We start from the raw sequence: 13014 nt of genomic DNA, 5'->3' as shown, positions 1-13014 counted from the left end.
TTTTTCTTGTCCTATCAGACAAAAGAGGAGTAACATCCTTAATTCCATTCTTCTCTCAAAAATTATTTTTTAATGGTGCAGTATCTACCTCTTTCCCATTCTTGCAAGAGGCCCACAGTCTCAGTAAATTACAATGGTGAGTTTCCCATTTTGGTATGGCCTCTACACGAGTGCAAATAACGTGCTCCCTTAGCTTTCAAAGGGATTTGCACTTCTGCCTCCCTAGGTGTTTTGAAACATCACTGCTATTTATGTGCTCTGAAGAGGGTAGCAACTTGGCCTCTGGAGAAGGCAGCAAGGCTGTGTGCCTGAGGAGCAGGGCATATGATGGAGCTGCGAGGCTTTCTCCAGAGCAGCAGAGCCCATCATTCTGGAGTGCATGAGCTTTTTCTCTTACCCCAGCTGACTGATGCTGCTACACCTTCAGGCTCTGCACTCCAAACCCCACCATTTCATTTTTTATTTATATATAGCCTTCTCCCCCCTAGTTACTACTCCAGCTTGAGCCACTGACTCTGACATGAAGCCCAAGTGAGTCAGCACAGTTGAGTTGATCCCCTTGAGCAGATGTTGCTTTGCCTCACACCTTGCCTAATGTGCAGCACCTCGCTTGGGTACAAGTACTCCTGAATGTGTGGGACACTGCACCTGGGTGATGGGCCTGCCTGGGCAGGGGCTTGCTTGAGATGCGGCCATGCAAAGGCAAGGCAGGGGAGAGAGGAGATATACCTTGCTCATATCTGCTCTGGAGAATGGGTGTAGCCCTTCTTTTCAGCCCTAATAAAATCTGAGAGAGTTTTGTCAGAGGCTTGGGATTTGGCTGCATGGCCATAGCAAAATTCATAATTAAATTTTTGTGTCTGTTTTCTGAACACTGTTAATATTCAGGTGCCACTTGGATATGCACTGGACACTGTGGGAAACTGCAGTCAATAGTGAAGTTGACATGCCAGCTTTGGAGTAATTTTAGATATCTGATAAATGGAAATGTTGCTTGAACATTTGAGAGGGTTGTTGGCATTCAGCACAAGCTCAGCTGCTACAGGCAGAACTTGGTGTTTCAAAGAAAGTATCATTAGAGAGATACTGATTTCAGAAGCAGTTTTGCCATCAGTGACAGCTTTCTCCTCTTCATGTGTAGTCATCTGTCAATAAAGGATACCTTATCAGCTCTAAGACTAAAGCAACGATTGTTTTGTGGGCTGTCAGCAGGCTGGAGACCATGTCATAAGAACTGATTAACAAATAGCATTAAGGTGACTTCTGTAGCCTGGTTTGTCCTTCATTAAATTGAGCTAGTGGAGGGCTGTAGGATTAACGTATCAAGAAAAGTGGGCAGAACCATGTCAGTAAGGGAGCTAGGAAGATTGAGGACTGAACTAAAAAGCAATGAAGCAGCAATCATCAGAGGCTTTCAGACTTCCCCATACACATTTATATCCAGGTACACTTATAAAATGGTATATGATTTAATAGAAGTGCTGTAGGTTATTATAAAGATTGCCCCATAGCAATCTGTATCAGAGTAACTATTTTAAAAGCTTTGATATCATGTTAACCCTTCTGAAGCTCTTTAGAAACAACAGCTTTTTTCCAAGTTATGGTCATGTAAGTAATTGTTCATAACTGTGGATCCCCTTAGGTACTTCCCCTGTGAACTGCATTAACTATATCATGCCATTAACATCCAGTGTACTTAACAGTACTTGGAAGCCAACGTTTATGCCTTTTTCTCTTCACCTTGCTCAGAGGGAGAACTGGAAGAAGAATGGCTGAAGGAGGCAGGTCTGTCAAATCTGTTTGGTGAGGGCTCTGGCGACTCCCTGGAAAGCATGGTGTTTCTGTCCACACTGACCCGAACCCAGAAGGCAGCAGTAGAAAAGCGAGTAGAGACTGTCACACAAACCATGAGGAAAAAAAACAAACAGCACCAGATTCCTGATGTCAGAGATATCTTCAGGCTACAAAACGACTCAAAGGGAAAAGTAAGTTCCTGTTCATCTTTTTGTTTGACTCTGGCAGAGAGAAGAGAAGGACATGTAGGGGTGGGGGGAGAGGAGAGGGACACACAGCACAATGCTAGCAGTGGTGGAAAGCACTGCGAATTGTGAGTGGATTTAACTTCCTCCTTCCCCCAACAGCTTCCCCTCCTTTGGCACCTCCTTTCAAATTCAGTAGAGGTGGAATGTAGTGGGGGGAGTTTGTAAGCTCAAATGTATGTTCTGGAGGCACAGCTTCCCTTTCACTGTTCTACTTTGCATGTGTTTGCAGCAAGGATATTAACTCCATAAAAGCTTTCCGGGATCTGATTTGGAATTGACTACACCTAAAAATAACAAAATCTAATACCAGAGCAATTTAGGTAAAATATCATATAGCTTAAAGCAGTATAATTTCCCTTTCAAGTATGTTATTTCAGTAAAGCACAAGAAATACACATGTTCCTGTATTTAAGCTACACATTGTAATGTTTGAAAATCACGTCACTGTGTTCAGTAGACTTCTGTGTCTCTTAAACTATGTGTTTTGATATTGATGATATCAGTGAGAAGTAATGCAAACAGACAAATGATTGTATCTGTTTAAAGTGTATAAACCAGAAGGTTAGAATATTTATTAAACATAGAAGTAACTGAAAAAAAACCCCAATGCTTTTAAACTTGTCTCCTTGACTGAAATAAAATAATACAAGTGTAGGCCCTCAAACCTATACTGCATTCCTTTCTCCAAAGCAACATAATTATTCAGAAATCATTGCTTGTGGTTATTCATCTAATCTGTCACAGCAAGCCTGTAGTGAAGTAACTTCTACAACCTCCCTAGGTAACTTGCCTCAGTGCTTTTTTGCTCTTCCATCATTAGAAAGCTTTTTATGTAACAAAAGAGGACTGAAGCCATTTGCAGCTGTATGAAGTCATTCCAGTTTAATAATAGCCTCTGAAAATCCTGTAACCTCCCTTCACCTGGAGGAAAGCAGGAGAAAAGGTAAAACAATAGCGTTGATGTTTCACATCAATGCAACAATTGTATTGATGTTTCTACTACATTTCCTGCTATATTCCCAAAGAGAAGCTGGACTTTTGGTGCCTTGATAGCTTCCCAGTCTGCTTCTACTGCTCTGTGAAACAGTAATAATTTTCTGGGCAGTCATGCTTTCTTCTTCCACCTCTTGAAGTCCCTGATTTTAAAAAAAAGTAAATATACAGATGTGTGTTGGTAGGAGAAATCTTTAAAATTTGAATTTTTTTTCTCAGTAAGTTTGAAGTTATGCAGCGCTTGAGTAAAATACAGTTAAAAATTCAGAGTGCTAAACATTCATTGTTGATTTGAGTGGCCAAAAAGATAATAAAAATAATATGTGGGTAAAAACCTATATGGGTATATGTATACCCCATATATACATGGGTGGAGATTGTCTACATGTTCTGAAATATTTTTTGCTGTAGTAAATGTCATCCAGTTCATAGAATGTGACACATCTTGAGACTGGGTAGTGCAGCACTGTAGAGAGAAGATGGTTCAAATCCTTTCCTGTTTTGTTGCCTCTTTGAAGTGTCCTAGTTTTGCTGTTGGGAATCTAAGCTGTAAGTACAGATATTACTGTCAGGCCGCCCTGCAAAAGGGATGGGATTGCTCTGTAGGGGAGGCAACCATGTAAGATTTTGCAAGAGGAAGGAATTTGGACTGAGGCAGTCAAATTGTCTTCTCCAGATTCCCTTGCCATATCCTTTCCAGGGCAAACTACGGCTTCAGGTCAAAGACTACATTTTCTTATTCTTTGCAACTCTGGAAAATTAAGTCTTATATCCACTTAGCTTTTTAGGAAGAAGGGGAATGGACTTAATTACTTCTTTTTTAACTACCTAGATTTCAGATCCCCTTAGACTTTGGCAAAGAGTTTTCTACCGAAACACAAAGGTATGCTTCTGCATACCCCTGTAATGCAGGAGTATGTGTTTTAATTCTGCATAGAGTCAAAGGAGATTCTACAACCATGCATTTGGGTTTTATAAGCATGCATATTTATTGTTCTTTTCTTAGGTCTGTGATGGAAGTGAACCCTCAACTGTGAGAACAAGTGAAAACAAAAATGAAACACAAGATGGAACCAAAGGTAATGCTAAACAACTCTGTAGGCTTTCAACTACACAAGCTACTACATAGGTCCATATTTCAAGAAACTTTTCAGCAAAAGAAAATCAAATTTTAGGAGAAACCTGTTCTGGCCTGTGTATCTGTGGTGTAAAATTTTTAAATGTGGCTGCACATAGTGTTCTTTGAGCCATCTGGGAAACCTTGTTACCAGTGATAATCTTATCATCTGGGAGAAGTCTCTCATAGCTTATGTTTAGGTCTTTACTGATCCATAAGTTACCCTTCTGGTTTATCTCTACTGTACAGAACAGGAAATGAAGCACTATACATAAGTTCATCAGTGCATACAAAAGAACAAAAACAAATGGACTATAAATATCCAAAAAAAAAAAGTGAGAACTGGCTATATATCTGCAGCCCAAAATGAAAGAAAAACAGGGAAGGAAGAAAAAAGTTGTTGACTTTTTTAACGCAAGTGGAAAGGAAATAGCATTCTGTGTGTGTAGGACAGGGTTGTGTTCAACAGCACGTGATTATACAAAAGGGGTGCAGTACCCATGGAAGACACCTCGTTCTCACTGCCAGGTAGGACAGAGCATCACAGAAATCCTTAGCTGATTCCATAGTTTGTGTTTTGACAGTATGAATTTTGATGAAAAAGTTTGACAAAGCTTTCTGCTGTTCTTCAAGTCCAATAATAAATGGGTGGCTGCCCTGCATCATCTTAGGTTTCTTCAAAGCGGGGGTTGCACCATGTCTGTTATACCACCATACCCGTCACTGTAGAGATCAGGATATTAACTGGTAGCCATTTAAGCTTTAAGATACTGCATTGCTATTCTGCACTGTTTGTATGTTGGGATTTTTTTCTTTTTCTGGGGGACTGGATAGCATATAGGTGTTACACTGAACCCTGTAGCTACTTAAATAGTCAAGCAGGCAGATCAAGTTCTGTACTGCAAGTTCCTTACCTGTAATTAAGCCACCAAATAAAATTCTGCTCCTGTTCTAGAATACTGACTAGTAGTGTTTTGGAAGAATTGTTACTTTAGGATTAGACTTAGAAGACAGCAACAGACAAGACAGGATGTGCATGGAAATTGAAGTAGGAGATATTAATATAAACTAGCCCTGAATATCGCCAAATCTGTGTGTTTCCAGAAGTGCTGTTAATCCTTCCCTCCCTCCTCTCAGCAAACCTCACTCCAATATGAACAGTAAAAACTTGGGAGGACTGCCAGACTGCTGGTTCAGCACAAGGGAAGGAAGAGGTGCCTGGTGCTTGTGTCAGTAAACTGCACTGTAGGATTCAGAGCTGGAAAATTACCAAGCAATTATTACAGTGTTTTTATCACATCTGGTTCTTTTTTTCCTGTGGCCCTGATGAACCCTTCAGAAATGGGAAGTCCTGAAAGGCAAATCCCATACGCTAGCTCTCCTCAGCACAGATTGTGATGTGGATGACAAATGCGGCCTGCTTATATCCTGATACACTTCTGCTCTTGTCAACATGCTAAAAGTGGGCTCTGCTCCCAAGATTGGAGCATGAAGAAAAGATCAGTTCAATCTGCAGTCAAACCATGCAAGTTCAGTGGTGTCAAATGCACCACACCTGTTTCAGTGCTGTGCTGTGATCTTTCCTCCAGAATGATGAGCAAATTAGTGTTATACAAACAGTGAATGAATTTAAGGCAAAATGTAAACAATGCCTGATATTTCAGAGATACTAAATATTTATAAAATCCAAATCCAAAGACATTATTTTAAAAAGGAAACCCCCTTTGACAGAGAAGTAGTACCAGTTTTACCTGAAATATGAGTATCATCTCAGACATTATAAAAAAAGCTAAAGCTTAAATACAGATGTCTTAAAACTGTTAGAGTGGATGACTCTGGCCCTTCTCCAAAGGTGATGACTCTGTTCCTAATTTGGTATTTGAATGCTGCATTCCCAAATGCTTCTGCCAGACTGAAGTTGATAATGGTTTGCCCTTAGAGCATATACGGGCCATGTGAACCTGCGCTCACTCCTCCTTTCTTGCCAGTCTGACACACCTTGTTTCTTGCCTAAACAATGTAAGCAAACTCAGGGAATAATACAAAACCATTATGTTTTTATTCTTTTCTGCCTGATCCTACTCAAACAGAACAGTTTAATGAGTTCCTGAGATTTTTTTGTTGGTAGATGCATGTATGAGTTTTTTTGGAAGGACCTTCAATTACTGGCTTTAAGTGCCTCTTTTTTTCATGTAGGAACAGAATGTATCTACAGAAAATGAAAAGAAAATTCAGAACCATGTATTAAGCTGTCAAAAGACATTATCATTTTAACAATCCATAACACCCACTAAAGACCTGCAAAGCTAGCAATATGTTCAACAGTTACGAAAGAAAAAAAGTAATTCTCTTTGGAAGCCTGTGAAAAGGAGTAAATAACCGTGTTGGTTGAGACTGTCATGGTTTAACCCCAACCAGCAACTAAGCACCACGCAGCCGCTCACTCACTCTCCCCCCATCCACTGGGATGGGGGAGAAAATCGGGGGGGAAAAAAAGTAAAACTCCTGGGTTGAGATAAGAACGGTTTAATAGAACAGAAAAGAAGAAACTAATAATGATAATTATAACACTAATAAAATGACAACAGCTGTAATAAAAGGATTGGAATATACAAATGATGCGCAGGGCAATTGCTCACCACCCGCCGACCGACATCCGGCCAGTCCCTGAGCGACGATTCTCTGCCCCCCACTTCCCAGTTCCTAGACTAGATGGGATGTCCCATGGTATGGAATACACTGTTGGCCAGTGTGGGTCAGGTGCCCTGGCTGTGTCCTGTGCCAGCTTCTTGTGCCCCTCCAGCTTTCTCGCTGGCTGGGCATGAGAAGCTGAAAAATCCTTGATGATAGTCTAAACGCTGCTGAGCAACAACTGAAAACATCAGTGCTGTTATCAACATTCTTTGGGTATTGAACTCAAAACATAGCACTGTACCAGCTACTAGGAAGACAGTTAACTCTATCCCAGCTGAAACCAGGACAGAGCCATCTCAAGAAATAAAAAGGAAAGAATAAAGCAGATGAAAAGCTAAATACTCGTTAGCTTAAATTGGGGAGCAGCAAAAGTCAGTTTACTGTGGCACTTCAGTTGTCCTGAACACGTGGGATTAGCTACAAGGGAAGAATGTTAGATAAAACCTCTGTATAAGGGCAGTCTCAAAATGTAATGATCTGGCAAATGGATGAAAGAATTGCATTTACTATGTGTAACATGAGGGAAAAGAGCTGTAATGTTTGCTTCCTGATAGGGAAAAAGACTGAAACGTGGTTATATTTGTTAATTAAAGAGTTTGTTTCTGCTTTTCATTTTACATGATAAATGAGGAATCTATGGCCACAGTGATAGAGTGTTAGTGAAAAGATTACAAAGTTTTTTTTATTTTTCTATTTAAAATCATCTATGAATTAACATTTTAGAGAAATGCTTTGTCAGTCAAAAAAAAAATATCAGCCATTCTACACTTCCAATTATAAATTAGGATCTATCAGCATAGCTCCATCGGGGTATACTCTAGATTCTCTAGCAAAACTAGGAAATAGCAAAGCTGACACTTAAGCTATTTCCATGTCCTATTAAAAAGAAACCAAAACATAACCCCCACTCCACTCCTGAATAATTCCCATCATTTTACGTGATCTTTAAATAACAATGTGAAACAAGGAAAGGCTACAGGACTACTGTAAAAGACGGTTTCCACATCCTTATAGACAATATTTACATTTTTCTGTATCACACTTGCATTTCTCTCATGAAATACTGCATGTAGTTGGCAGGTTGGCAGAACACCAAAGCTGCTTCCTCTTACAGCTGCTTCCTAGTTAATGAATGCATAACAATAGGAGCAAGGCTTTATGACCAAGAAGAAACTCCCCACAACAGCAACATTTCCAGACATGTGCTGCTTAAAATGTGCACAGCATTACCAAGACATCTGCTTTACACGGCACCTTCATATGACCAGAGGACTGAAATAGGAGCCACTGCTTTATTGTTTATTAACATCAGATCCCTCCCAGGCTGGTAGGAAGTATGTAGGTCACGTATCGGCCACATTAGCATGACAAAAGTCTTGGGGGTACAAGGAACAGTTTTCCTTTAGTTTGGATGCATTAAACAGTTTACATTGATATATACAGATAAACACACAGGGAGCCCAAAGATTGAAGCCAGGGATGAATTTGACCTTGGATACTTTTGGTTACTGAGGTCTCACATATCTCTTTACCAGAAGGAGCAGCTCTAGTTTCAGGATCAGTTTAATCTTTAGTGTATGTCCCAGGCATCTTTAGGGGTCTACGGAAAGTGAGCAGAAACCACTCTGGAAAGAGCAAGTGGCGAGTAACACGCACAACAGGCAAAATTTGGAAATGTTTTATTCTACTTCTCACAGCATTGCTTGGTTGTAAGTAGAATCAAAGTGTTAACTCAAACCCACTTCTCTCTCTGGAAGCGTCTCAGCTCTAGATCAATTGGACTGACATGGGAGTGGTTGTGTAAAGCACTGTGCCCTACGAGAGAGTGGTTGTGGTGGCTGCAGCCACTTGCCCATCAAGTCCCCTGGCCCTGGCAGACTGAGGTAATTTTCAGGACTCACTCTAAAGAATATCAGAGACTAGTCTTGTTTTTGTGTCTTTCAATTAGATGCAGATAAGGTTCAGAAAAAAAAAAATTGAGTTGGTGTAATTTCATTTTTTTTTTTTTTTTTTTTTTCAGAACTTGACACTTCATATGTTGTTTGGGTTGCATGCTTGCAGCTCAGCTCTTTGCAGACTGCTGAAAGTATCAGTGTAGAATAGCGCTTCCCTGACAGCTTCTCTCTTAATCAGCCTATCTGCAGCCTTTCCCCTGCTTCAAGGTCAAATGTTGCTGTACCTATAGCTATTTTCTGGGAATTTTTTTTCTGGCTTGGCTTAGCATAGTTATTCCAGGCCATACAAAAACTTCCCCCAGTGGTGTGAAGAAATTTATCTATTATGTTACACAATATTCTTATACCAAAGCATATGCATTGCTTATGGTTCTCCTCCTCACCTCACGTCCATTTCCATCCAACTTTTCCTGCACTTGTGGTATGTAAGTTTTGAACAGGCTGTAGTCTCCTGTGAGTAGGATCCAGTGACAGAATTATGGTCCCACTGAAATGATCAGGGTTGATTTGTTTATATTTGCCCTGGTTTTAAGAAAGTCTGAATTGCATCACAAATACTTGCGCGGTATTTGTAATGTCTTGTACAAGGACCCTAGTCCTGGATGTATCCTTTAAGAAGTACCGCATCACAAGAGAGATGATAGAGAGATCAGAATCTTTCTCTGGCTAAGTTGTCTTTGATGCTTTGTATGAAATAGTGTTATTTACAATATTATTTTGCTCTTGCTTCTTCCATGATATATTTTAACTTCAGACTTAAAAGGAATGGTTGATTGACTATGAAATTAGACGACTACTTCTAAAAGAAGAACTGCCTCTCCCTTTTTCTCCTGGTTTTTTTTTTTTTATTTTGTTTTTTTTAAAACATGTTTTGTTTAAATTTGTCTAGTGTTTGATTCCTTTAAGGAACAAAGAAAGATAAGTAAGGCCACTGCTGTATACTTAGTCTTTCCCTGTATCATGGAAACATGTCCAAACAGTTTTGAGGAATCTAGACTCTTCAGACCGAGGTGAGGACAGGAATGTTGGGACAAAGACATGATCTATGTACTCCCTGTTATTCCCAGATGTTAATGCTTTGGATCACAGAGGAAACATTCTCTTTTGCTTTTGAAATTTTAACAGCAGAAAGAATTGTTGATTTGATTGCAGGATGATATAGTCTTTGAGGATGGAAAGTTTTTGATGACAAGAAACTTCTGATGCCAAAGCTGTTTGGCTCTGGAAGATTCTGGGAGTCTGCTGCTCATTTGAGGGGGATTGCTTTATCTTTTCATAATAATAAGAGAAAACCCCATGCCTTGGCAGAATTATTCAAGAAAAACTACAACAGATGGACCCTTGTAAGAAGCTAAATTTTCAGTGGACATAAAAAATGCAGAAATCAGTGAATTTGCAACCAGAAAGTCCATCCCTTCCACAGCATTAACTTCTACTTGGTTTTGAATTTACTGTCATGCACCAAGTGGTGCTCCATTGTGCTGCTGTTGATTATTAGCTTTTTTTTACTCTGTTTTCAGGTCCAAAGTTCAGTCTTGGAATGGATGAGCAGAAGAGGCCACTTGAAGACATGCCATTTTCAGACACTGACATCAATTTGGAGATATCATTTGCAGAACAGGCAGCTAATCTCAAAGACAGTTCAGTAGGCAAAATGTGCAAGGGTGGAGGGGGTGACACTCTTCTCCCGGTAGGTATTTCCTATTTATTGCTCTCATTCTTTGTTTTCACTAGTGCTACTGTTTGGATGATATTTATCTGATAGTGGGTGAATTAGATTTAGAGGAATATTGTTGGATCCAAGTTCATTGAGATAGACCTTCTGAAGAGAACTCATTTTTGGGAATGGTATTCTTGGTAATATGGAAGTAACTACTTTTATGCCTATTTATGTCACTGTCTGTCTGGCAAAATGCACTCTGTGTAAGCAATAATGGGCTGGTAATATTAAGCTGGAATAGTGGCTTAGTTGTACACAAACTGTGTCCTTACTGCATTTGTTTATGGCCTGTTTTCCTGTTATCTGAGGTGAGATGCTTTATCTCTGTAATAAAAAGCTCTGTTGTCATTTAAAAAGAGTTGGTGGATGCCTGTAGAAACATTGTGCAGTTATCCAATGCAGATGGGTGAGGGATGAGAATGAAGAACAGAATGGTCTATAGAAGTCTAAAGTCAAATGGCAGGAAATTAAGCATTAGTTTGTGCTCAGTTTTTCTTTCCAACTCTTAACAAAAAAAGGCTCATTCTGAATGAATCCTAATAAATACAAAATAAGACCCTCCAAGGCATTTGTTGTTGATCTTCAGGCATCTCTTTGAGGATCTCCCTCTACCTAACAGTTCATGAACATGCAGTTATGTATGACCAGTAAACTAATGACTGGTGTGAAAAATGTCTTTTTTTTTTTTTTTTAACGGTCTGTGCAAACATGTCTGAGTAAACATAGAGTCTGAAGTAATAGTGTTTCACAGTTCTTCAAACACTTAATTTAGATAAGGATATGTGCAGTTCTTCAAATAGTAATTACCCTGTGTATCCTACTTTAAACATTATAAACCAGAAACTAATGGATATTTAAAAATGGATTCTAAAGTGTTTGAGTCATGTTTCTCTAATGCAGCCTGTAACAAAGAAATGATTGCTATATGCTAACTTACTTCTATATATATGCACATATATATGCATAATACATATACTAGCTATACTTTTAGCTAGGCTTATGAAGGATTGCTCAAAGACATGGCTATGGGATTTCTCCTTCAGTGATGAAAGGAGTGGCAAAATGATAGGAAAGGGAAAGGAGTTACCTATTTAAATCTACAATTTATATTTGTTACACCTTCCTCATTCGCAGCTATTTTTAAACATACATGTTTTTGCAAGCCAGTGAAACATCATGGTGGGAGACTGACTATGTATTTACAATTTATAAATTATATTTATGTTTTGGTATGTGCCTTTCTAGTCATGTACCATAACACTAATTCATCTATGCTATCGCCGGGTTTGTACAGGATGAGAAAATAATTCTGGAGTATATATATCTTTCCAAATGGAAGAAAGTCTTGTCAACCTACCTGCTTAGAGTCATGCATACTGCTAATGTCAGGCACAGGCAAGAGTCTTACTTAGAATCCTGCAGGTGAGAGATGGAGTTAAAAAGCTATATGAGCTGGGAAGTCCCTTGCCCTCTCAGCTCAATTCCTTATACTGGTCTCCAATTGCAGCTTCTGAACATTTACTGCAGTAGGAATGAGCCATAATTAAGAAGGGAACCCTTTTATTATTATTTATATGGCAGCCAAATATGTTACTTTGTGTGCATAAGTGCAGAGGGATTTCTATTGCAATTGTACATGCATAGGATTGCTCATGGACAGCCATTTCCACCACTGTAAATTGCAAAACGATGCAGAAGGTCATGGTGTGGAGGGGTGGAAGGTTATTACAAGGAGGACAAAGCCAGATTCTTCTTGGAGGTGCACAGCGAAAGGACAAGAGGAAAAGAACACAAGTGACTACAGGGGAAATTCTGTTTTGCAAAGTAAAAAAAAGTCCCCATGAGAGTATTAAGCACTGGAACGGGTGCCTGGAGAGGTTGCTGGGAGTTTTCAAAATCTATTTGGTCAACACAATAAGCAACCCTATCAGACTTTGAATTTGGCCTTGCTTTAAGCAGGCAGTTGAATTAGATGACCTCCAGAAATCACTGGGAACCTAAATCCTCCTATGATTTTATGATCATCTGCTTTTCAAGCTATTTTGGGGAATCTCCTGTGACTTAGTAACAGCAGGCTTCATGATGGAAGGTTGTGACCTGAAGGAAGCACAGCCTTCAAGCTAAGTAATTTGTTATGACTTAGATTGTTCACTGTGCTGCAAATCTCTGCTTTTAGAATTTCAGGCTGCCGAAGGACAAAACAGGTACCACAAAGATTGGTGACCTGGCCCCTCAGGACATGAAGAAAGTCTATTCTTTAGCACTGATTGAATTAACTGCTCTCTATGACATACTTGGGACAGAATTCAAGCAGCAAAAAGCTGTAAAAATCAAAACCAAAGGTGAGTTGGTGTTTCATATTCTGAGCCAAATGGGTCTGTTTTAATCCCATAAAACAAATGCATCAGGTTCTTTTTGACTTTCCAGCAGAAAATTTATTTTAATATATAAATAGTAACATAGGTCCTGAGCAGCATTTAATTATATGCCTTA

At 39.4% G+C, this 13014-nt stretch overlaps 1 protein-coding gene across 6 annotated transcripts in view; it reads left to right on the top strand.

The window, feature by feature from the left end:
* ARHGAP18 (Rho GTPase activating protein 18) overlaps nt 1-13014 on the top strand; it is a 98599-nt gene that overhangs the window by 58253 nt on the left and 27332 nt on the right. For all 6 annotated transcript variants that reach the window (XM_049801484.1, XM_049801480.1, XM_049801479.1 and 3 more), the window contains 4 exons: nt 1750-1985; nt 4042-4114; nt 10322-10491; nt 12698-12863. In XM_049801484.1, the coding sequence (XP_049657441.1) occupies nt 1750-1985; nt 4042-4114; nt 10322-10491; nt 12698-12863 (645 nt within the window). The remainder of the gene's footprint in view (nt 1-1749; nt 1986-4041; nt 4115-10321; nt 10492-12697; nt 12864-13014) is intronic.

This window comes from Accipiter gentilis, chromosome 5, assembly GCF_929443795.1.
Source record: "Accipiter gentilis chromosome 5, bAccGen1.1, whole genome shotgun sequence".
In the NCBI taxonomy this organism is placed as follows: domain Eukaryota; kingdom Metazoa; phylum Chordata; class Aves; order Accipitriformes; family Accipitridae; genus Astur; species Astur gentilis.
This window is presented reverse-complemented; position numbering and strand designations above follow the sequence as displayed.